Here is a 25,089-nt window from a genome sequence, read left to right on the forward strand (position 1 = left end):
AATGAGCATATTTTGGAAAGATGAATCCCAGGAACTGTTAAAGACATGACAGATACAAGAAAGACTGAAACCCAGCCTGTTTTCTAAACTAAAGAAATAATGACTGAATGCTTTGCAATTTAAAACAGAAAGGAGCTGCATTTCCATCACTGGCTGTATAATTTGGGGTTAAAACAGATACATTTCTGTGCCTAGTTAGTGACAATAACCACATCAGATGAACATGCATAGAAGCTAGAAATGGATGCAACTTTAATTAGTGTTTGCAGGTGAATATTGATTTGATTGATATGATTTATTTATTTCGGTCAATTCAACCATAGATAAATAAAAATAAATACAGAAGGAAGAAAAATACAAAAGCAACGCAAACAGAAAATAATCAAATCATCGAAACAGGGACCGACCAAAAAGGTGTAGGCTGAAGCAAATATATATATATATATATATATATATATATATATATATATATATATATATATATATATATATATATATATATATATATATATATATATATATATTCTCTCTCTCGTTTGTACATAGAAACAATATAATACCTTCAATATGAGTACCTAAATAGATTTGTTTAGTTTACATCTATCTACACATACATACATCTATAAACGCATATACACATATTTATATATAAATATATGAAACTAGACTTATGTATATAAATGTACACAAGGACAATGTAATACATTCAGTGTGAGATGGACATACTATAAATATATAATTTTTGATTGCATCTATATAACACATATATACATCTACACAAGCATATAAACAAACATATATAAATACATACATATGAATCTATAAATATACACTTTCATATTATCAGATATATACTCTCCATATCAGACAGTCAGTATGAGATAAAAATTATTATTTGTCTGATATGGAGAGTATATATCTGATAATACGAAAGTATATATATATATATATATATATATATATATATATATATATATATATATATATATATATATATATATATATATATATATATATATATATATATATATATATATACATATATATATATAAATATATGTGTGTGTGTGTGTGTGTGTGTGTGTATGTATAGAAATGTGTATTTGTTTATATAAACATGTAAGAATTGAACTATGAACACTTTACTTATATATAAATATAATTATTCTATATATTTAAACTGTACAATGATATGGCGATGTAACAGGATTATCCTGTGTATGATTGAAACATTGATGTGATGGTGGTAAGTGGGCTCATTTGCATTGCCCCTTATACTAAACGCTATGGTGGTGGCCCATTGGTGAGAATTCCAATATGTTGCAGTTTACGGTTCAAATCAAGACCATGTGAAGCTGAGGTTAACCTTTATAACTACCAACATTAACTGTATATTAACCTTCCAAAAAGTAAGAACTTTACAGTCAGCACCACAGTGGTGTGGCAGTAATGGATGCTGGATTGTAGGGGAGTGTGCCTATAGGGCCCACAGCCCTGTGTTCCCACATTTCTAAGATCTTTTTTCAAATTTTGGTTTTGTTTGTCAGACCGGAAATAAAATCAAGGTTTCAGTATCTGAAAACTCTGCTTCAGCTGAAACCCTTTTTGAGCAGTCTATTTTGTTTTTTCTTAATTATTGTGAATTTGACAATTTCTACTACTGCTGATTGAAATAGAATTACTCGTTCATTCATTTACTATAAAGTGCCTCCAAAAAAATCTTATGGGAGTATGTGGTTTAAATTGAAGGAAAAGGAAGGAACATGAGACCTAATTTTAAAAATGTCCTAGAAATGTGGAAATATAGGGCTCACCCCCTCATAGAGGAGTCATATATTGGAGGCTGGTGCTGACTGAGTAAGTTGATGCATGTGTTGGTTGGGTCAGGACAGAGGATGGACAGAGAGGTGAATAAAAGGTAAAGACAGAATCCTCCCTATCCTGAAACAAGTAAAAAGAAATAGTGAAAGAGTGATTGGTTAATTCACAGGATCTTAAATTATTTCCAAGTTATTCACAATAGCTGCTTGACAGAATGAGCTCCTTACCTGCCTGGAGAAGTTACTTCACAGATAGAGCTACTTCACAGGGAAAATTACCTCACAGACTGAGCGGCCGTATATTACAGGCTGATACTCCTGAAAGAATGACCAACCTTACCTGAGAGGATGAGCCACGACAAGTTCGATGTCCTGGAGTAAACTGCCTCACAAGAAAAGAGTTAACAATGCTACAAACACAGCACCTGAAAATAAGTTACCTTAACCAATTTAGAGGGAGTAAACTAGGTCGGAATAACGTACCTGAGAAACAACCAATATCAATCCTGTCGTACTCCTGAGATTACCATACTGCAGGAATATAAAATATTCAGCCAAAGAAACAAATAACTGACAAGTTGTTAACATGTAAAATAGTTTATTTTTGTAAATGTTTCTAAATTCAATTCCACAAACTCCAAACCTCATACTCTGTACACTTCAAAAGGCATTTTCAGAAAAAAAGGGGGAAAAAAAAGAAAGAACGAAAGAAAGAAAATAATCTGACTACACGACCAAGAAATGTTGCACAAACACACTGGCAGGATGATGTAATATACAAGAGAAGAAAAATATCCAAGAAACAATTTTGTTACAACCATTCATTGAGAAAAATATATACAATTGAGTCTTCGGAAAGTTAAAAAAATACATGCCATATACATTACAAGTTCTAAGACTGTCTCCAAAATTTTACAGTCAACTTGAAATTGTGCACGCAAAAACTCTTCCGTTTCTAAGCATGTGACTTGTGAAGTGTCAGTATAAGAAATATTTCTGATTAAGAAGAATGCCATTTCTGTCCATAAAAGTAGAGCAACCTACAGTTCCAGATAGGAGTTTGACATACGATTCTTTCTGTCACATACTGGTTCGTCTAACTCCACAGTTTCGTTAGACATTTGCACCTGTTTTTTTTAAAAGCAATGTAAAAACAAATACAAGTAAATACATGTTGGTGTTCCTATTTCATGTTACAAAGTTAAAAAGTTTTTTTTGGGTTTCAAAACCTAATTCACAGTTCTTTAAAATCAAACCTGATTACAGCAAACAGATCACACTGTTCTCTTACTATGTAAAGAGTCTTTTTTTGTTATTTGATTCTGTAACCGATAACTTGTTACATTAGTCAACAAAAATATTTCTTTTTTGAGTGGTCAAAGCATGTGTAAGTCACAAAACACTACGCTACAATACCTTACTTTTAATACAACAAAAATACTTTGTGAATTATTGTGGTTATATTACAAATTCTGTACAGAATAATCATAATATATACTCTCAAACTGAAATAACGTCCATCTTAAATAAATTTCAATGACAAACAAAACAAAACAATTTAAAAACACCCAAACATCAAGAAGGTTAAGGTAGTATTTGGTCAGTTATTCCTATAGTTTCTTTATGTACATTTATACAAAAGTAACAGCATGTCTTCCTCAATCTTCAAAACAATAGCAATCTAGCCTTCTTTGACTCAATCTCATCATTTTGAGAATAAAGTTCATTCATTCAGTAATAAATACAAAACCTCTCGAAGTCCACACAAATCACATGACAGAGACCTATGATAAAACTGACTCATGGAATCAAGTATTTTAAGTTTTTGTGTGTTTGTTTTTTTCTGTTTTCTCATTTTTTTAGTGCAAGTTAAAATTCCCTTCGCAGTATTCATTGCTGTACATTCCTCATTCAGTGATGTCTACATTTAGTCATATGGTATACATTAACAGTATGAAACAAAAGGGCCTGCCCTTAGTAAGCAATAAGGCCGCACCCTGCACAGTGCTTACTCATTCGCTGGTGGCTTCCTCACCCCGTGTACACCAAACACACAGACACATACAGACAGACTGAGGCATCTCATCCAACAGAGCCTCTCACATAATATGGCACAAGTCACATCCTGCTACTGTGTTAGATTTCCCTTCCTCCACCCTTTGTGTTCTCCGTCATCTTCATTAACTAACATGTAAACTAACATGTAAATTCATTCATCTCCTCTAATGGTTCAGGCCTGCTGTTCATTCATAAAACGACTTTAGTGTGAAGCCTATTTTCTCACTGTGCAGAGATTACAGCATTCACTCTCACTTAAGCAAGAAATGCATTTAGATTTTTCACTTTTGTTTGCTTCAGTTAACCCACTTCCTGCATTCAGGAGCTCCACAGTGGCAAGCGATCTTGTGTTGACCCTCCACACTGTCAAACTGGTAGTCGAAACAGAGCTGGAAAACAAGAAGGGAGGCATCAGTCTCTATGCTTCACAGAAGAACATTAGACATGTGAGAGTGTTACTACTTTTCCCCAAAAAGGTTGGGAGGCTGAGTAAAAAAGCATCAGAAAACAGTGTGATTATTTGTGAAGTGTTGAAACTACATATTATGAACAACAAACACAAAAGCCATACCAAATATCACAGCTAAGATTTGGCATTTTGGGAAAATTATACAGTAATCTTTAATTTGATGCCTGCAACACACTCCAAAATTTTGGACAGAAGCAATGTGACTGAAAAATCATGAATATATGAAAAAAAAAGTGTAGAACATCCAACAATTAATGATCAATCAACTGGAAACAGGTTGGTGACTGGATATGAAAAGAGCCTCCCACTGAGGGAAGAGGCTCACCACTGTGATTGGCTGCCTTGGCCAATTGTGAAAATCACATGAGATGGTTTCTCAAGGTACGTACAAAGACGGGGAATTTAAGGTTCAAGGAACATTAAAGATTCAGAGGGTCTCAGTTTATACTTGTGCAAAAGACTTAAAGGTAGAGTCTGCAGGATTTTTGTAAAAAATATGATGTCAACTTTTACAGGAATAAACCTGCTTAACAGCCACTTTTGGGCATGTGTGTCAGTGTCTGTGTCTGTGTCTGCCTTGAACCCTCTCCTCTGCGTGTATGCTGATGTTTTGGTTGTATCAGGACGTTTCTGGGTAGAGGGGAGACGTGGTTACACCAGCCAGTTACTGAACGCCAGATGTGCAAGTGACTTTGCACATTAATTAGCGAGTGGATTAAGCTATCCTGAGCGGCTATGGTAGTGGACATAGCACAGAGGAAGAAAAACACAACCAAAGTGGAGTTAAATGGCAAACAGATAAACGAGGGTTAAGCTTTTTTTTGGTACATTGTCTTTGTTCTATTTTTAAACTGGATATGAGGTCTCAGCAGTTTGCAAAGTGTCCCCTGTTTCTGTTTCCATCTCACACAGCCTCCTAACTTTATTTTGGAATTGCGTGGTTATGAGCCCTATTAGTGAAAAGATATCCACCTCCTCTCCTTTTTCAACTCTGCGAAGGCAGCTGATGATGATTTTGTAACCCCGTTCAAATGTGACCACCTCAGCAACACAGTTGGGGGCGCAAGAGTGGTTGATATACCTGAAAAAACATGAAAGAAATCACGTTATGTGTAACAGGTCATAAAACTTTCCGTGCATGAAAAAGAAAGACATCTGAAAGTGAATAGTTTGTAATTAATTTTTTTTCTAAAAAAAAAAGACATATTTTTCTAAAGATGCTTTCCATTTCAGCAAAAAAGCTAAAAAAACTGACAGCTGTCTGCAACTGGAATACAGGAAAAGAACCAGTAGAAATAAGGTGAAAAGACTGTGTATACATCTAAGGTTATTTATTTCAGAACATGACACTTATCTCATCCTACCTTGCTAGCCCTCCACTGCGGGTGGCATCAACAACATGTTCGCTGTCAATGCGGAACATAAAGATTGCTCGGTTCTGTCCAGAAACAAGAAAGATTAAACTTGGAGGTTATGTTTTCAAAAAACACAAAACAAAACTTTGAACAAAAAAGATCTGAACAAAAACAGATGCCTACCTGAGATCTATACATCTTCTCCTTGCTGACGGCAACCTCATTGCGGAGGATTGTTCCATTGTATTCGATTACCATTGTCTGTTTTTCCATGTCTTTAGCAGCAAACAGCCCCAGGCCCTGTGAATACATTACACAAACAGGTTTTCACTCTATCCACAGGAATCAATTTAATCTGGCAAAACTGAAGAAAGTGGGTTGTTAGACACTGACCTGGATGCGGGAGCGGGCCAGATATACATTGGCTCTCCACTCACTCTTCATCCAGCGGTACTGAGAAGACCTGGGGTGCACCACTGGAGGCTTGCTATGGGCAGTGCCTCCCTCTCCTTGGGCCACATTCTGGTTAGACCTGGCGCTGCTGCTGGACACAACCTGTGGCTGTGGCCTTTATTTGGAAATGGAAAGAATTAAACAACTACAAAGAAAAGTTTTGTGTTGAGATGACATACCAAAGAGTGAAGTTACCTTATCACCAGAGAGGTGAAGGGAGAGCAGGTTCTTGGCTGAGCGCGGGCACTGCCAGCTGGATTGAATATGAGCGGCAGCTCCACAAGAGTGTTACGTCCGTAACGGAAGGAGTATAGTTTGCAAGCCTCAACTCCTGGGAGCTGGAATCAATGAGTTAAGATGTATGTTAATACCCAACTTTTAAAGATCGTTAGAGCATTTCTGCCTCAAATTGGGGGAAGCATTTTAAAAGTACAAACCGATTCAGTGATCTTAGCGACTGCAGGAACTGTGAGTCCAAACAAGTCCTCCCCTTTCAGGTACACAGGGAAGAGCTTCAGAGTTGTTGATTCGCTTCTTGTCTCAGCAACAGGACCTAGAACTTTATCCCAGACTCCTGAACAAAGCAGGACAAGCACACATGTAGGTATAAAAATAAAAACTGAAAGACTGGGGTACATGAAAATTATTCTTAGGGCAAAATCCACCAAAACAAACCTTTGGCAGAGGCATCAGTCAGGACCAGGTCTTGGTAGCCCTGCTCAATGACTCTGATGGAAAATTCCGGCAGTCCATCTCTCTCCTCAACAGAACAAATGTATCGGCAGCGTCGGTTGCCATGACGCATGCTCCAGTAAATGCGGCAAGCCTCATACCCAACTGGATAGATGGCTGTTGGGGAATGAAAAGCTGCCATTTGTTGCGGGGTGAGTTGGCCTATGGCGTGTGACACCAGGCTGCCCACACGAAAGGTGTAGCCTAACTCTGGCTGCTGGACAGCTGTTGCAATCTGACGCACTTCATCTCTTTGAACGTAGACACGTCTAAAGACAGCAAAGCAGCGCAGTTCATGCTCCAGGGCTTGTCCAGCTGTTCCCCGGGGTCTGTGAGCGTGACAAAGCATGGTCTTATCTTTGAAGAAAGTACAGTGAGCTTGCAGAGCGCAGGTGAAATGGTAGACGTTGGTGCAGCGCAGGCGATGGCAGCCGCTGGTGGCTCCGGTCTGCTGGCAGTAGGCACAGCGTACTGTTTGGCCACGCCGCAGTGCAAGCTCCACATTGATGAGAGCACCGGCCTGTGTCTCGTACACCTCCGTTGACCAAAGGGCACAGTTTAGGTGAACCCAGACATCCAGATCTAAATTGAGAAGCCTAGCAGGGCCATCAGTGAGCCCATCTCCAAACTGGTGGCAGAAACAGCACCTTCTGTGGTCCCGGAGTGAGGCGGGAGGTCGCAGGGAGGCTCCGAGCTTCCTCAGGAGGTCATCGATTTTATCCTCATCTGGAAGTTGGGAGTTTGCCCTTGGCGGCACAACCACCTGGATAGTCCACTTCCTCCAGCGGAGTCCTTTCTGTCTCTTTCCCTGATGCCAGCCGTCATGTGACCTTTGCCGGGCCTTAAGCTTCACTGTCACTTTGATTGCATCAGACTTTGTCTCACTCTTGGAAGTCTCGCCTGCTGTGGGGAAGGGGATGGGAGGAGTGGAGGGAGGAGACTGTTTGGGCTGAAGCTGGGCCAGGCAGTGAACATCCAGTGATGACATGTTGTTACTGTACTGGTGCTGAGCTTTAGACAGGCTCTCTGTCTGCACAGATGCTGGGAGAATAGACATTGATTCCTGTAAAGAAGACACACGAACCTTGAGATCCAGCGAAAAGTTAAACACACTGACAGCAGGTTATTAATCTTTTTAGGTTAATCGTATTCTTTCTACGTGTGTTTCAGCAGTTCAAACCTTAGACTCTGACGAGGATCTGGATTGCAGAGATGCTGACGAGCAGTAGAGGAGGAAGCAGCTGTGACTGCAGAAGACCAGCTCTTCTTCAGATTTCAAACGGCCTTCAGATTCCTAATGAGGGAAATCAGTTGCTTTAACTGGCTGAATAAGGAATGAGGGCTTAAGTCTGACCAATATGAACTGCTTAAGCTTAACCGACATTCAAAGAAGTTATCAAATAAACATTAAAAACATGCAATATTCAAAAAACCTAAATACTCTCAAAACTGTAGTCATGGGGGTCTGCTGCTTAACCCACTAATTGATGCGAGGGATAACGCCTGATGAGGTGTCCATTATCAGACATAAATGGATGACGTGGAGGTATGAACTGTCCGACACAAAGCGTCTCTCATGACGCGTTGCCAAGGTAACTGCCTCTGGCCACAGAACCTGCAGCTCGGCTGCTGCAGCTGTTATATTAGGCCTAATCAGTAGAGGGGAGTGAAATGTTTGCTTAACGTTACGATATGTGATACAAAGTATCATTTCAGAGGGCAAGTGCACCTCTTACCGCCTGTGTGTGTCCAGAGGATGATGCAAATTTTCGTTCACAGGATCGAAGTCCACAGATAGTTTACTAAATTGTTTTTATTGCAAGAAATATTATCCACCACTCACTCTGATCATTAAATGTGTATCAAGTAAGTAAGTCTATTCAAAGTCATTTTTATAAATTTTATCATCTATTCACTCTGTATCAAGCAAGTAAGGTAAGCAAGACATAAAGACAGGTGATGAACTACTAAAAAATCAAATGCAACATTGCTGTTGATTGCAAAATTTGAAAGGGAAACTAGCAAGTCCATCATAGTGTCATTTTTCTGTTACCACAGTTACCAACTAGCTTTTGCTAGAATGCATTTTGCCAAACTCTAAAGTCTACACACTTCCCTCTTTCATTCAGAAGATTTATGCTTTAAAGTTTGGTACCTTCATATGGGCAGGGAGATCTTTGATGGATTTTTGCACTCCATTACCCAGGACCACCACCTTGCAGTGGCAGCACCAGTGAGGTTTACATCCAGGGCTTGCAGGGGTCTTCTGGTCATGGCCTCGAGCCAGAGTTGCACCTGAATGAAAAAGAAATAGAAATGCTTGACATTCATGACATCCTAATTACAAGCTGTGTATTTCAGTGCTACTACAAGTACTTTTTTGTCTCCTCACCTGGGCTGTTAGGATGGAACCGGAAATGATGCGCCTGCTGCTGTTGCATCATCTCCTGCGGTACACCTGGCCTCATCATCTGTCCTGGGCGACCGTGAAGCCCTGCATTATCTCCTTGTCCGTGGAAGAGCATGAGAGGACGAGGCTCCATGCCGTGGAGACCCATCCTTGGACCGCTGAGTATGGATAAGGACCCTCTGTCTGGGGTGCTGCTGACCTCATAGCTACTGGGGATCTTCACAGAGAGAAGGTCTGAAATGGCTGCTACTACACCTGTGATGTTCTAGACAAGACAGAAAGAGAAGATGTGACTCTCCAGAATATTTTCCACAGTGTTAAATATTTGATATGCAGTCAGCATTAACAACCCTGCATTTTATAAGAAATATTTTAAAGGTAAAAGTTGACGTACAAATACCAGCTTTTGTTTTGCAAAACTTTTTAAGCATTATGGACCAACATTATTCAATTTAAGATGCAAAAAATTTGCTGAATTTTTGTGAAACAACAGTAAACGTAAACAATTCTTACCTCTGCAGCAGCTGGTCTCAGTGTGATAGCTACAGATACAAGTCCCTGTTTGGAGTCATTAGACATTGGGCTGAAGGGAGCGCCAAAGAACATCCCTGAAGGCTCTGTTTTAATGTCCCGCAGTTTGATTTCTGTCCCTGCAAAAATAAGAAAAAGAAGAAGTTGTTAGTACGGCTGTGTGTTTGATACACAAAAGCATAAAGGTCTGATTGTGACCACTGAGTTATAGCTGTTTTTTTACCTTTTCCATCAGGAGCTGGAAGCATGGGGAGGACAGGAGATAGGCAGGGGGACAGGGGCTCTTCCTTCACCAGAGACAGGTCCGGGTAGCGGCTGATCTCCATACCGACCACGCTTTCAGGAGACGAGGATGGAACAAAACTATCAGGGGTGTCTCTGTCCTTACAAGGCTCCTGTCCTCTGTTGCTGTTAATTATCAAGAAGAGAGAGACATCTTTCAAGAACTTGTAGCTGAAGATGGTTTTAAAACATGATCACAGAAAAATTAACACCAGCAATGATGATAGCTGCCAATGTGCTACCAGCCTCCAAGAGACAGAGACAAACAGGGCTACCTGAGCTCCTCCTGGTTGTTGTGAGGAGGGGTGGGGAGAGAGGCTGGAACATCAACAGTTTTTGGTCCCTGTGCGATGGCTCGGGCTAGAAGATCTTCCTCACTCCTAAACGGGACATGTAGCGGCTTGGGGACCAGGCCTTTAGACACTGTTTAAAGAGGAGCACGACATCAACACAAATGTAATCACATTGTATAGTTTCATTTCATTTTACTGTAATATGCAAGACCACAACAGTGTAATGTATGGAATGAATATCCTATCTTTAATCAATAGCATTATCATCAGACAATATCATGAAATCTGAGCATGAAATCAATAAAATACTGCTCTCAAATCAATTAAAAATGCTCATGATTAAAGATAGCATATTCATTCCATAGTAATGGTCGAACAACAGCAACTGAAGTAAGAAATCTTTTCTACACCTACCCATAGCAGCAGCTTTGCTAGCCAGCTCCTCTGTTGTGGCAAATCCATTTATCATTTTCTGTCGGTTCACAGGTGGTGGGGTGGGAGGAAGCGACGCTGGTGGTGTCGGAGGATTACTGAGGTTACTCTGCTGTAGGAACCAGAAACAAAGTCACCACAGGATACAATACACAGACTTAATTCACATCAACTGTCTGCCCAGTATCATTCATTTAGGTGGGGTAATCAGATCTCACCTTGTAGGCCAGTTGGGAGTAATAGTCAGAGACTCCATCCAGTGAGGCACTGCCAAAGGTGCCGGACAGGAGGTTCTCTCCGTTGAGCTGGCCGCTGCCGTAGGGAGCAAAATGGGCAAAGTTGACTCCAATCAGAGGCTCCATTAGGGGCAGCAGGGAGAGCTGCTGCAGCAGAAGAAGAAAATAACAGGATCAGTGGAGGGATTGGGGGAGGGAAACAGAACGTTAAGCCATTGCAGTGGTTCTCCAACAAAATGGCATCAATAAGATCAGTGTATAGAAAGTACTAATAAAAAAAGAAAAAGAAAGAAATCTAAGCCCACATGTTATGGACAGAGCATACTTATATTTTCTATTAAATAATAATTTGAAATATTTCTCGTGTCACTTATTGATTTTTTTTTTTTTTGAGTCTGTTGAGCCATTTATGGTTGTATACAAGTCTCAGACCAGAGAGAAAAGCCTCATCGACAGAAACTTAAAATGAGTAGGTGGATGGCAATCAAAGAGGAATTCCCCAGAAGAGCAGCAGAGACTCATAATACAGCCAAAACTGTTTTTTAGCTCAGAATATTAATGACATGACTTGACAAAACACCACAGATATAATTCAAACATGAGCATTCCTCCCTTCTTTTAAGTGTTGTTCCTCCAATCAAAATGAGGCTGAAATAAATACAATTGCTTCCTCCAGTATTTGACACTTTGGCCTTGAGTCTACAGTGATTCTTGAAAGAATAGTCCATGTCTATTCACAAGGTGTTAAAATCATCCTACCTGTTTGATTTGGTTCATTACACTGTCAGGACCAGAGTGCATCAGCTGCCTCTCATCCCCTTCCTTCTTCCTCTTTTTGTATCGAGAGGCAGGTCTCTCCCCTTTTGGTGCCCTCTTGTTCCTCCCTTTCTTCTTCTCCTGTTCGGGGAGCAAAGGTCCAGGAAAGTCTGGGATGCCATCTGAGTATGCCTGGAGAGGATGAAAAAGATGATGAAAATAAAGGCACCAAACACCTTCAGATGGAGCAGCTTCGTGGCTAACGAATGAGATGTTTTCAAACAAAAAACTATGACTCATCTAAAAACTGACAGCTATGACTCATACCAATTCAACTGTGACGCACCTCTCATCTGAAACACTTTGCCTGTCTATGACTCACTATGTTGATCACCCCCTACGCGCTCTTACTGTATGACTAACAAAAAGACTGACCCCGTTGCTGTCCATGGAGCTTTGCCTCAGCAGGGATTTGCAGTCTGCGGCCTCTTCCTCCTCTGAGCGAAGGCTCTCCACCGACCTCTGCTGGGTCATGCCATGTGGAGGTGTGCTCTTGTTCTTCAGGAGGTGTTTCAGTAATTCGTTGCCAGCCTCCCCCTTATTTGGACTTTGCCCTACAGGGAACGGAGATGTGCTCTCTTTATTACCCTCCTCCTTCACAGAGCTCATTCCTGACCCGATGTTTCCTTCTCGGGGCCCGTGACACTCGCTGGCATCCATCTGCTCCAGCTTTATGTTGTTGAGGATCTGGTCATGTTCCTGTGCCTGCACTCTTGCCGAGTCTGAGGAGAGACTTTGTTGTCCAGACTGACCTCCAGAAAGCTGCCTCTCCAGCTCTGAGTGGCTGGGTGTGGAAGATCCCAGTAAGGGGGACCTCGACAAGTCCTGGTCGCCAAAAAGATGTGTGTTTCTGGTTGGCGTTGAGGAAGTGTCTGACACACAAGGCGTGAGAGGAGCTGTGAGGTCTGAGTGTGGAGTTGAAGGTGTCTTTACTGAATCTGCATCATCGTCTTTCTTCTTTTTGCGGTTTCTCTTCTTCTTTCCTTTCTCGTCTGGGATGATGTTGGAGTAGAGCTGGATTAGAGACTGGCCTGAGCCGGGGAAGTTAGAGGGCAGAGGTGTGGCTGAGTCACCTCCAAATGGTGGACCCTCTACCTGCATCTGAAGCCCTATTCCCGGTCCACTGAACTGACGAGGTCTTGGTTGACCCTGGGGGAAATTTGGCGCTTGCAGAGCTAGATTATCAGGCCCAAAGCCAGGCCCCATGTCACGGGGCATCATTCCGTTGCCCATCATGGCTCTCCTATCCCCATGCATAAATCCCCCAGGCGGGGAGCCCATGCCAGGCTGCATGCCCTGCTGCTGGGGGAACATTGGTCCGAGCTGCTGCTGTTGTTGCAGAGGAGGCCTCTGGGGCTGCATGAAGTCTTGCGGCAGCTCTGAGTTGAAAAATGGCATTTGAGTGAGAGGTGCCATGTTCCCATCTTGGCCCATCATTCCTTGTTGCTCCATTTCCAAGCGGTGTTTCAGAGCTCTCTGCCGTTCCACCTCCTGCATTAACTGCACCCGCTGCCTCTCCTGCTGCTCCCGAAGGCGCTCCCTCCTCTCCCTCTCCTGGAAGCCTTCACTGAACGGGTTGTTATCATCAAACTTCACACCGCTTCCCCCTTGCATGGGTTTTACACTGCCTGATGGAGCTGCTGGTGCCTGGGGGTCCACGGGCATTTGGGGGTGCTGGGGTATGTTTCCCATTGGCATCTGATGAGGTTGGCCTGGTACCTGCTGGGGCATTATGGGTGGAAGTCCTGGTCCACCCATAGGCATTGGAGTACCAGGATGCCAACCTGGCGGTGGGTTCGGCAAACACTGAGGTGCATTTGGTTGGTTGGGATGTATCGGCATCTGCATCATGGGGTTCATAGGAGGTTGACCCATTGGTGGTCCACCTGGGACCATTGGAGGTCCACTGGGAACCATACCAGGTGGACCTGGCACTGGGTGCATCCCGGGCATCAAGGGTGTCACATTGTTTTGCTGCTGTTTCACCCGGTACTCCTCTATAAGTTCAGCATGTTCCTTCTGCTGCTTGCGGATCTAAACAAAACACACGACAAATTCATAAAAACCTGATTGAGGTTCTCTTTGAAAATTACAAAGATGCTTTATCACATTTTCAACACATACATGAGGACACAGGTTTACCCAAGAGAGGAAACGAGTGTTTTGTCTTTTAAACAGTTACTGAAGAATTTAGTTTGAAGCAGGAGTTGGAAAGTCAAGAGCAATTTCTTTTCCCACACATCTTTTTTTTTTTCAGGAAGTCATGCCAGTAGTTGACAGGCACAGCGTAGAGACAAGCTTGTGTGTTTTCAGGTCTTCATCTTGCTAAAATAATTCTTTATAAGTCTGCTTGGGTAAAAAATAACTACAATAAAAACCCTATAATTGTTTATAAAACATTTTGTCTTAATGATAATTAATATCACTTATCAAACACAAAGAGGTGCACAACCACTTTTGATAAAAAGAAATTATCTTTAAAGGTTAGCATTAATATAAGCCAGTCAAGATGATAAATAGAGAAAACTATGTGTTGAATTCATCTAGTCTCTATCCCTTACAAATGTCTATGTATAATTTTCTTTGGTTAATCAGTGCAGCAGAAATTCTCAAGTTCTGCTCGTTAGATCAGGGAAAGGTATCTGGGCAGGTATTGTGAACAGAAGGGCTGAAATAGAATTTGCCAGAGAAGCTTGACAGGTCGAACATTTACCTGCTCCAGTTGTTTCTGCACTACACCCTGCTGCTCTGTGACATGTTTGAGCTGCTCGGCGTCCTCCTCAGGGAACTCCCTCCCCGCCTTCTTTGCTGTTCTCTGTTTGGCAGACAGGGCTTTCTTAGACTTCCTGTGAGCTCCGATCTTCTCTTCCAGAAACTTCTGCTGCATTTGAAGTAGTTGCTGAGTCTCCTGGAGCCACTCCTCGTACTGAGCCCTCTGAGCATTGTCTGGGAGAAGAAAAAGGCTCTTTTGTTAGCAAACTTGACAGCATGAAAAACAAACATCTTCACATTTCTACGCTTGACAGAACTTCAAGTCAAAAAGTTGAAGATTCATGCACATTTTTTTTAAAACTTACTGACAAATCCTGGTCCAAAGTTTGGTGGATTTGGTCTTGAAACTTGTGTCAATTTGCCATCCTGAAAGCAAGGTTGACAAGAGTGTTGTTTCACCTCCTTTTATTTGTAACTTAGCTGATTTTTATTGATCACAAAGTTTTAAAACAGACTTATACAGAGCAGAATTACAATTCTCTTACCTGTCCAACAACTTGTGGTTGAAGTGGTGTGCTTTCTGGACAAGGCGGTACAGGGCCAGGAGGAAATCTGTATCAGAACAAATGCATTATTGTGTGCCAGTTAGTCATTTCATCTGACGGTCTCTTTAGTTCTATGTGGCTGCTCAAAATCTCAGTGTTTTACCTGTTCATGACCATTGGAGTCATCCCCATGTTGTTCTGAACCATGACTTTGTTGATGCCTTTAAGGGCAACCATCTTGGCTTTCATGATGGGGTCAGTGATGGCATCAAAATCTACAAAAATTAAAAATAAAGTAAAAACATAATCACTCTGACGAGAAATCTTAATTTTAGCAGTGCAATGACAACACCAAGCGATAGCCTAAGTCATTTACCAATGTTAGGAAAGAAGGAGTCACTGGAGCGCTGCCTTATCATGGCTTGCATCTGCCTCTGTTGCTGTTGCTCCTGTCTCTCCTGGTCCAAGAGGTCCTGGAGTAGAAGTGGCTGCTCCTCGAGCAGAAGAGGACGATGCTGGCCATGCTGACTCATCATCTGGTTCAGTGTGTTTTGCTGGGCCTGAGTAAGACTGCTCTGGTCCAGTCCAGGAGTGAGTCCCACCTGGTCTGGCCCAAAGCCAGTCAGAGAGGCTTCTCCTGCAGTGGAGGTGTCAGGTATTGAGTGAGACATTGCAAGTCCGGGGTTATGCTGAGCGTCAGGGACCGAGTTCTGCTGGGGCATGAGGTTCCCTCCTGGATTGACAGGTTCGCTGATTGGATTTAATGACTGCTCCTCAGGCTGCTGTTTAATGAGTAAACTGGAGAGGACTGGGGTGGAGTCAGACAACACTCCCTGCTGGTTTGAGGTCAAGGTGTTTCCAGTGGCTTGTTGGTCTGCAACCTCTGGGGGCTTCTGACAGTCCTTGACCTCTGTTTTAATTTCCTTTCCATGTGCCAAAGAGGCAGAGTCCTGGCTCCCAGAGGCTTCAAGTTTAATCTCAGTTGAAGACTTCTTACCTGAGGCCTCTGTCTTTGCCAATGTGGATGCTGAACTGGATGCAACTTCGGCCTCAGTTCCTGTGCTTGAATTTTTGCTTACGTCTGCGGTGTCGCTATGATCCTCCATAGGATCACTGAGATCTAGATCCTCGTTGATGTCGTTTAGGTCGGGGTCTGTATAGGCAATGATGTCAAATTTCCCTGATGTTAGAAAGTCATCGAGGTGTAGATCATTTGTTTCTAGATCCAATTCTTTCCCATCTTCAGGGTCCAAATTTAGGTTTTCCAAGTCTGCATCCACCAAGTCTTTTACTTCCACGTCCTCAAGATCTTTAACTGCTGATTCTTCTGCATCCAGTTTCTCTTCCACAGCTTCTGCTGCCCCTGAGACTGTCTCGTTCTGCCCAGCAGAGGGTGCAGTCAGGACAATTGACGTTGCCATGTTCTGGGTCTCAGATGAAGCAGGCTGGCTCATAGATCTCATTAAAGGGGATTGTTTAAGCGAGTGGTTTCCTGATATTTGGACGTGCTGATGAAGATTATCCATGCTGGATGATAACTGTACATGTCCAGTCTGGGCAGCCATGGGGTCCACCATCCTGAGCCCCTGATTTACAGGAAACCTGGAATCGGATGCTCCTGCAAACCCCGGAAGCCTTTGACCCTGTAAGTTGGGATCCATATTGCCTCCTTGCATAGCACCTGGAGGAAATGGCATGCGTGGCCTGTTTTCAGCAGCAGCTCTGTGTCGCAGCTCAATGAAAGGCTGGCCCATGATGTTGTGCTGCTGCACTGGCATACCACGTGGAGGGAAGTGTTGGGGCATCCCCATAGGGTTACCTCCCATACTCTTGGCCATTTCAGCAGACATAGATCGTCTCATTTGAGGAGGAACATCCTGCATTGGTTGCTGCCCACGGGGAAAGAACTCTTGGGCCCCATGAGGTCCTAGAACTCCGGGTGGAAAAGCAAACCTAAAAACAGACAAAAATATCCATTAGTATAGAGATGAGGCTTTCCTGGGTTTGTGCAGTGCTGCTACATTTTCAAAATTCATCTGAAATGTTTTGTTAAAAAAATGTATGATTAAAAACCCAAACCTTGGTCCCTGATGTCTCAAATTAGGGTCTCCAAGATGTGGGCCCCGAGGGATTTGTCCTTCATTAGGGAAAGGGACACGCTGATCTCCTGGAAAAGGTCCAGGAAACCTCATCGGCCCTCTCATGGGTCCTTGTCCAGGGTATGGTGGAGGAGGCCGGTTAAACATTTCCCCTGGATGCCCAGGGGCCTCTTGGAGCCACGGTCGGGGTGCTCCTAAGGGTATGTTACCAGAAGGATCCTGAGGGCCCCTCTCCTGTCGAATGGCACTCCTCTGTTGCTGCTGCTTGAGGATTAATTCTCTTATTCGTTGTCGCTACAAAACACAACAGGCATACACAAGTTTTAACCTTTAAAAACTGAATGTAGGTAGGCAGTGGTTACTGAACAGTGGTACCTTAATTTTAGCTTCCCAGAGACTGTCAGACAATTATGGCCTTTTTTTTTTAAACTCTACGGCACTGTAAAGCAAAGAAATTCAAAGGTCCTTTTTTTTACGTTGATGCAATTTTTAAACTTTAAATCCAACAAATCCTTCAATACCTGTATTTTTCATGTTCTGATACTCAAATTAACCATTTATAAAGGTTCGAGTGAAGGTTAGATCATGGAAGCTTATGATATTCCAATCGTGTTATGATATGCTATATATTCAAATTCAAAATTAGTGATATTAAACAAAAATATTTTTCAGTCCAGACAGTAATCTTTATAATTTGTGTCTGTTAAGAAATCCATTAGGTACTGTCTATCCTATTATGAGGAAGCTCCATAGTGAAGCATGACGAAACAACCTTTATCTTGGCAGCTGGCTGCATGGAGTCTACCTGTTTGTGTTCAATTCAGACGACTGATGACTATTTCTGATTTATTCATCCATCTATTAGATTTTTGGGGTTTAATTCCTTTTGTTTAGTATGTATGTTGTATTCCGGACGGATTCAGCATTTTATCTATGACTATTTTGGTATATACTCGAAGCATGTTATGTTTATGTGAGGTGGGTTATAATGACCAAACTCAAAAGGTTAACACATGATCTAAAAAAAAGCTGACAAACATAAATCAAAAACTTGTAAAAATGAAATTCAGTTACCTGTCTAAGTCTTTCTTCAGTCTCAGCCAGAGCAACACCCTGAGCCTCAGAGGAAGCACTGGGCATTTGTGGGTCGTGAGGGACTACGCCATTGTTGCCCATAACTGACTGATCTTTGAGTTCAATTTTCTCTGTAGATGCTGGATGAGGGGTCATGGGGGCTTGTTCAAAGGGGTCATGGCCAGGGGTCTGACTGGGTCTTCTGGACGGTGACTGAGTAAATCCATCCTCGGACACACCAGATGGTTTTGGTGTTTGTGAGCCTGGATGAGGAAAGTTCTCCTGAAGCCTGCTTTGAGGTGGGGAGAAAGGATCTTGGCCTCCCATTGGTCCAGGCCTTGGGGTTCCTGGAGGCTGAGAGTATGGATCATTGAGCATTTGCCTAGGGGCCCCAGGCTGGGAAAACATGTCGCTGCTCCCTGACCTTAATGTTCCAGGTGTACTAGTAAATGGTTCTATTGGCCCCCTCTGGCTGCCTGGTGACTTGGAGAACCTTTCTCCCACTGAGGGCCTTGGAGTACCAGGTGGTTGAGCATAAGGATCCACTGAGTGGGAAGGTGACATCCTCTGCCCAGGGTGTGACTGATGAACAAACTGGTTCATCCCGCCAGGTCGTGGATTTGAAGGAGCTTGTGAATAAGGGTCTGAGGATGGACTGGGTGTGCTTGAGGGCTGACCATAATTGTCGTGTGGACGTGGAGTGCCTGGAGGTCTGGCGTAGGGCTCAAAAAATGGGCGAGGCTGATTACCTGGTTCATTGATGGAGCGCTGGTTACCTGTTGGCTGTGAGAAAGGATCTGGCTTGTTGGGGCCAGAAGGCTGGGCAAAGGGGTCGTACGTGAAGTGGTCAGGCCTCGGAGTGGAAGGTGCATGAGCGTAAGGATTTCTTGACATTTGGTTCATGGGCCCTGGCTGGACAAATGTGTGCCCCTGAGTGTGATGCTGGCCCATTCTAGGAGGACTGGTGAAGTTGTCTTTCCCTGATGGCCTTGGGGTGTGTGGAGGCTGAGCATAGGGGTCGTTCTGGTGATTCTGGGAGAATCTGTCAGACTGATGTGGCCCTGGTCGGTTGAAAGGGTCCTGAGCCTGAGGAGGGGGCATGGGGGTTTTGAACAAGGGGACCGAGCCAGACTCGTTACTTCCTGGGATTGGGGCGAGTAAAGGTCTTGAGTAAGGGTCAGACAAGATCATTCTGTTCTGAGCCATGCGCTGATAGGCCTCATTTCTTATCATGGGTCTTGAGTATGGGTCCCTGCCTGGAGATCCCATTGGGGGCCTTCCCTGAGCAGCCTGACTCACTCTGGGGGGTCCCATGGGCTTAAGGAAAGGGTCCATTTCCCCAGTTGGCCTTGGGGTGTCAGGAGGTTTGGCATATGGGTCATTCATGGATGTTGGGGAGCCAAAAGATTCATGAGCAGGAGAGGGCCTCCCTCTGTCCTGCTGATCCACCAAGGAGTTGGGGGATTTTCCAGATTCTGTAGCCATTCTGCGACACATATTTGGCCCAAGGGTTGGTGGTCTTGGGGTCCCAACCATCTTGGCGTATGGGTCCCATGGAGAAGACGGTCTGGAGCCAGAGGACCCAGGTGAGAATACTTGGGGAGACTGGGGTTGTGAGGAAGGGCCAGATGGAGGGGGAGGAGGGGGTCTCAGGAACACATCCTCTGGAGTACACGAAGTGGGTGTCCCTGGGAGTTGCGGCCTTGCAAAGCCCTCTTTAGAATTGACTTGCTGCATGGGAGACAAGCTGCCGTTGCTGGGCTGTGAGGCTGGGCTCTGGTTGCCACTGTTGTTGCCATCTCCATCAGAAAGGCTGTTGCCCTGTTGTTGTTGCTGCTGCTGCTGAAGTTGCTCGTTCTTTACTTGCTCCAATTTCTGAGTGGCTTCAATTTTGGCTTGTTGTTTGCTCTTCTGCCTCATTTGCTGTTGAAAGGACACAGAAGTGAGAAATGGGGTTAAATATCAAAAGGGGTGTGGAATATATCAGTCTCATGGGCCAAATATAAACAGGACCTACTAACCACCAATGTCATCAGGGTTAATGTGGAGGACAGTGCAGTTGTTTAGGGAGCTTTACTAAACCACTTCTTAGCTGTCTTATTATAAAGTGGACCTGCCGCTGCATTCCCTGACTTCATTGCATACACTCTTACCTGTCTAAACTTCCACTCTTGTTCATGCTCTGACTCTTTTGGTTTCAAAGGGTCTTTAAACAGCAGTTCTGTGTCTAGTGGTATGTTGGGATCAAACACCTCAGGAGGCTGTTGCTGTGGATGATGCCTCTTCACCGTCTCATTCGACATCTGGACTTTGTTGATTCGCAGGGCTGCTCGGTTATCTCTTGCCTTTTGCTAAACAGCAAAACAATCACGGGTGCAGAACATGAAGAAAACAGGCATTAGTATATTAAACACTACTGCAGGAAAAGACCATCTCTTAAAGTCTCTTTTTGATTCAATATCTTAATATGATACAAGTCAGGTACAATATTTCCAGGTTATGTGTGTGTATCAAAAAATGAACTCCCAGTTAGTTTTATGTGGGCTGTGTATGAACACTGATTTCCTTTCAGACTGAAAATTCAAGGACTGATATTGGGAAAAAGTTTCCCATTTGACTGAAAATGTTTTCACAATAAGAGCTGACTATTTATGAGGCTTGAGTACTTTGATAACCTATAAGAGTGGTATGGCTAGAAAAACATACTCCATGGTCTTGACATGTAGTCATACTGTCATACTATCATTATGTTACTGGGAGACAGGGATCTTTCTAGTTGCCTGGCCATAGCTTGGTTGGATATCAAAAAAAGGCCATCACAGCAAAGTTTTTTCAGCTAACAGATAGCAAAACTCCCTGAAACCAATGAAACAGGGAACACTGTAATCAAAGCTGGGTTTTTGAGACTTGCCTCTGCTAGAAAAATCTACTTCTCATGATCTTAATTACTGGAACCATGGTGAATTCTAACTGAGCAGGGAGTCTCGTCTCAATTAATTCAACTGGATGACAGAATGGCTGGATTTCAAATCTCACTTTAAATTAACAGGGTGTGATCAAGTCTACACCTGTGCAACTGGTGGTGATAGTGTGATTACTGCTGGAGATCAAAGTGATTGGGACTCTGAAATACAATGAAAAAAAAAGGTGCATTACACAGTGTTAGTGATCTTACCACATATGGGGCCCTGTCTTGCGAACTAGCTTTCCTCCAAAGTTTTGCTATCTGCTTTACCCTTGTAGACCAGTCTGTTGAAAGAAAGAGAGAAGTTGTCATGCCAACAGTCTTAACAGCATACACAAGGTATTTTTGTACTGTGTGACTGACAGAGTGCAGTGGGTACACCCAAACAAATACCCAGAGAAAATTCAAAATGACAGGAAAGAAGCCTGAAGAACTCAACAGAGAGGGAATAGACGTTAAAGCTTTAGAACCTTTTACCAACCTGGGTATTCTTCCTTGAGATTTGGAAAATTGACATTGGTATATAGGACAGGCGCTACAGTGGCGAGCTCTCCAAGTGTCTCCTCTTTCTCCCACTTGAGTGTACTCCTTTGGGCATTCGACATGGCTTCGGTCTCCCCCTCCGGCAGAGATCCAGGGGGTGCAGGGCCAGGGCCATGGGCAGAAGAGGGCCACTGACCAACTGCCTCTCGTGGCATCTGATTGAACTTTCTTTCTCTGCAACAAAAACAAAAAAACAGCTGAGCATTCTAGTCCAGCTAATTCTTGTTTCAGCTGTGGAATAATCTAACAGTTAAAGAACAGAGGTAGTGCATTACCTTGGATTGTCAGTGAAAGGCATACGGTTGAGGGGGGAGAAATTTTCTGGGATGCAAGGACCTGCTCCTGGATTTGTTGGGAAGCGTTGGTTTGGTCCCATCATACCGTTGATCATTGGCATTCTTGGAAACATTGGATTCCCTGTGCACACAAGAAGTTGATAAAACACTCAACACCATCATAGTTTACCAAACACAGGTGAAACTTCTCCAAATACAGAGTGCAATAAAATATACCTGCATTGGGATGAGGCATGCTAGTGCCAGCTGCTGTAGGAAGGGGCCCGAGACCCTGGGGGTGAGGCACCTGTGGTGGGGGAGGTGGATGGCTTGTGCTGGGGCTTAGCACTGCTGTGAAGAGATCTTCTACATCTTTGCCCTCCAGTTCTGTAACATATCAGAGTAATAAATATTGTGTGTGCTGATAAAATCTATTACGGTAAGATTAATAACCTTCCTTTATCTTATCAGCTGCTACAGATATGGTGATGCAATATGTTGTCCACCTTAATAAACGGAAATTAAAGGATGACCAATACAAAATAGAGGTTATTAAATTTACTTTAGAATACAACTGATTTTCTTAGAGACTTGTGTAGATTATCTCATTGAAATGTAAAAAAAAGCCTGGAGAACTCAGTGCCACATTCATAAGTATAAGATAAAAAAAGATCACGTTTCACTGTTTCTTACAAGAAAGGTTTAAACCACAAACCTGGGATTTTGTACAGTTTGCTGAGAATCGATTCTGGAAAAAAAAAGAAAGGAAGATATTGTTAATGACGGTTTATGTGTTTCTGTTTCTTAAGTGTTATTCTGTCCATGTTTAAGCCTTTATTCAGAGAGATGTGGAAGTGGAAAGGGCAGGAACAGGGTGAGATTTGGAACTGACAAGCGGGAAAGAGGCTAAAGGTTTGATTACCACCCAGGCCATCATGTGATGCAAGACCTAACCGCTAAGCCATACCTCCACCCCCATGAGATGAATTTAAACCAACTATCAAATAACTAAAAGTGTCTAGATCTTAAGTCTTCCAAACTGACCATCAGTGACCATCTTGTCCAGCTCTGGGCTGAGTATGCCGTCCAGAGGCTCTTCTGGAAGTGTTCGAGGTGTCCTTCGGCCGGCCTGAGACTGAGGCGCCACTGGGGAACCGTCTGTCAGAGGCCCAATGTCTAGACCAGCTGTAGAAACACACACAGGCATACAAAAACAAATCACAACAAGCATGTGCAACCACAGAGACCCACAGCAACCAACAAATATCCGCACGAGAAGATTATCATTGATATAAACTTGAGGTAGGAACATGTTTATTGTTTTATCAGCCTGTGGAAAGCAATCACAGCAGATTAAGTGGTATACAATTACAGCTCTCCTGGGTTCCAAAGGGGTTCAGGGATTATACAAGTCACTCACTTTCAGAAAGGTACACAAAGACTTCAGTGTTTTGCTGGAAAGTATTGCTAAAGCTATTTTTTGTTCTTTATTAAATGCCCTAAGCACTACTGTAGGTTTCACTGCTGCCTTTTGTAACTGTTGATCAGATCCATGAAAACATCTATAATCATTGATTACCACACTGTGGGCAGATTAAACTGAATTTATACAAGAGCGCCATATAACTAGACAAATACTGCTACTGTTCTCTAAATTGCCTTTATTTTCCATTCCTTTTGAACTTCTGTCAAAACAAGGCCAAAGGATGGTTTTAACCTTTAGTTGGCCATCTGTGTCCAAATGAAATATTATTTGCCCATAGGACATTAAACGAACAACGTAAGCACTGACGTGAGGGCCATGTATTGGAGTGATTTTTGTTTTACAGCCACTGTACTGAGAACAGACAACATTCATAGTAGTAAGTGGACAGACATTTGCCAAGGCTTCCTTTCTTCCACTTGATTTTTACTTCTCATTTATACCAAGATGGCTTTGCTACATTGTTTCATTGCCATCTCACAAACATCTTTGATCCAGGTGTAGTAAATGAGCTCCCTTGTTTATGAAGAATAACTTTCACACTTTGAAAAAGTCAGATTAACACAGGCTACCACAAAAAGGAGTGAATACTGTGCAGGAGTTTAGGTAAGCAGTAAAAAGCAAGTTATGAGTGTTAAAACAACCGCAAATAGATGAGAAGCTAAGTTAGAGCAGCTTCAATACATGCAGACTCATAGAGACACACACTGTTAGAGAGGAAGAATGCACTAAAGCAGTGGATTAGTAGGCCATAGCACCCTTACCAAAAGGAGGAGGTGAGCTGTCAACCTGGAAGGAGCAAAAATCAAGACCTACAAGAACCCAAAACCAGATCAAATGAGTGAAAAACAGTGATGAGAGCACAAGCACACCACGCTTTGGACAATGCAAAACAAACAAAAGGTAAACTCAAAGATGAAGTGTTGCTAAAGAATGTGGCATTAAAACAAAATCACTTCAGTGGTGGAAGCACACTAATCTTGCTGTTTGGGAAATTCATGAAGTGCAACTGTAAACCCACGACTAGGTGGAAACTCCTGCTACTGTGACCACTTGTGAGATACATGACGCACCAGAGTCACTGCTTGGCTTTCCCAGCATTCCCAAGATGTCTGCATCAGAGTTCAGAACATCAGATAGATCAACTAATGGTTCCTCAGACGTCTCTGTAGATGGAGAAAAAAGGTAGAAACAAAAACAAAAAGGAAGAAACCAAACTGTCAAAAATCATAACTGATGGTGATGTTGAACGGACATGAAAATGTGACTTGGAACCACATGAAATATTTGGCCAACTGATTTAATTTATCTATGATGTTAAACTACTTCAGCTTTGTTCTTCTTGATGAGGGAGTTGTTAAGCATCATATAAGGAGGTAGACCAACATGCTAAACTTATGTAAGAATACACTGATCAAAAAGCAATGGTACAGAGTAAGAGGGCAGCTGGGAAAGAACTGGAAGTGAAATTTCCCGTTGTATCTTATGTAGAAGTAGTTCAAATTT

At 42.7% G+C, this 25,089-nt stretch overlaps 1 protein-coding gene across 8 annotated transcripts in view; it reads right to left on the reverse strand.

Annotated features, from left to right (window-relative positions):
* Positions 1-2,422: 2,422 nt before the first annotated feature.
* kmt2cb (lysine (K)-specific methyltransferase 2Cb) overlaps positions 2,423-25,089 on the reverse strand; it is a 65,300-nt gene continuing 42,633 nt past the window's right edge. For 3 of the 8 annotated variants that reach the window (XM_074689166.1, XM_074689169.1, XM_074689163.1), the window contains 34 exons: positions 24,657-24,749; positions 24,348-24,395; positions 23,145-23,285; positions 22,816-22,848; positions 22,338-22,487; positions 22,101-22,242; positions 21,764-21,999; positions 21,493-21,566; positions 20,471-20,668; positions 18,318-20,240; positions 17,224-17,537; positions 15,521-17,097; positions 15,308-15,419; positions 15,145-15,211; positions 14,965-15,025; positions 14,601-14,833; positions 12,263-13,921; positions 11,831-12,019; positions 11,054-11,218; positions 10,818-10,947; positions 10,386-10,533; positions 10,052-10,236; positions 9,811-9,947; positions 9,280-9,562; positions 9,043-9,182; positions 8,068-8,181; positions 6,831-7,950; positions 6,593-6,729; positions 6,351-6,493; positions 6,096-6,270; positions 5,886-6,002; positions 5,712-5,785; positions 5,320-5,428; positions 2,424-4,267 (listed from right to left, as the gene is read on the reverse strand). In XM_074689166.1, coding sequence (XP_074545267.1) covers positions 4,175-4,267; positions 5,320-5,428; positions 5,712-5,785; positions 5,886-6,002; positions 6,096-6,270; positions 6,351-6,493; positions 6,593-6,729; positions 6,831-7,950; positions 8,068-8,181; positions 9,043-9,182; positions 9,280-9,562; positions 9,811-9,947; positions 10,052-10,236; positions 10,386-10,533; positions 10,818-10,947; positions 11,054-11,218; positions 11,831-12,019; positions 12,263-13,921; positions 14,601-14,833; positions 14,965-15,025; positions 15,145-15,211; positions 15,308-15,419; positions 15,521-17,097; positions 17,224-17,537; positions 18,318-20,240; positions 20,471-20,668; positions 21,493-21,566; positions 21,764-21,999; positions 22,101-22,242; positions 22,338-22,487; positions 22,816-22,848; positions 23,145-23,285; positions 24,348-24,395; positions 24,657-24,749 — 10,520 coding nt within the window. In that variant the 3' untranslated portion in view covers positions 2,424-4,174. Of the gene's footprint in view, positions 4,268-5,319; positions 5,429-5,711; positions 5,786-5,885; positions 6,003-6,095; positions 6,271-6,350; positions 6,494-6,592; positions 6,730-6,830; positions 7,951-8,067; positions 8,182-9,042; positions 9,183-9,279; positions 9,563-9,810; positions 9,948-10,051; positions 10,237-10,385; positions 10,534-10,817; positions 10,948-11,053; positions 11,219-11,830; positions 12,020-12,262; positions 13,922-14,600; positions 14,834-14,964; positions 15,026-15,144; positions 15,212-15,307; positions 15,420-15,520; positions 17,098-17,223; positions 17,538-18,317; positions 20,241-20,470; positions 20,669-21,492; positions 21,567-21,763; positions 22,000-22,100; positions 22,243-22,337; positions 22,488-22,815; positions 22,849-23,144; positions 23,286-24,347; positions 24,396-24,656; positions 24,750-25,089 lie in introns of all 8 variants that reach the window. The other 5 variants (XM_074689165.1, XM_074689164.1, XM_074689168.1 and 2 more) reach the window with 5 other exon arrangements.

The sequence above is a fragment of the Halichoeres trimaculatus genome, unplaced genomic scaffold (genome assembly GCF_033239565.1).
Source record: "Halichoeres trimaculatus isolate MK-OKI-2021-1 unplaced genomic scaffold, fHalTri1.1 fHalTri1_scaffold_15, whole genome shotgun sequence".
Taxonomy (NCBI): Eukaryota; Metazoa; Chordata; class Actinopteri; order Labriformes; family Labridae; genus Halichoeres; species Halichoeres trimaculatus.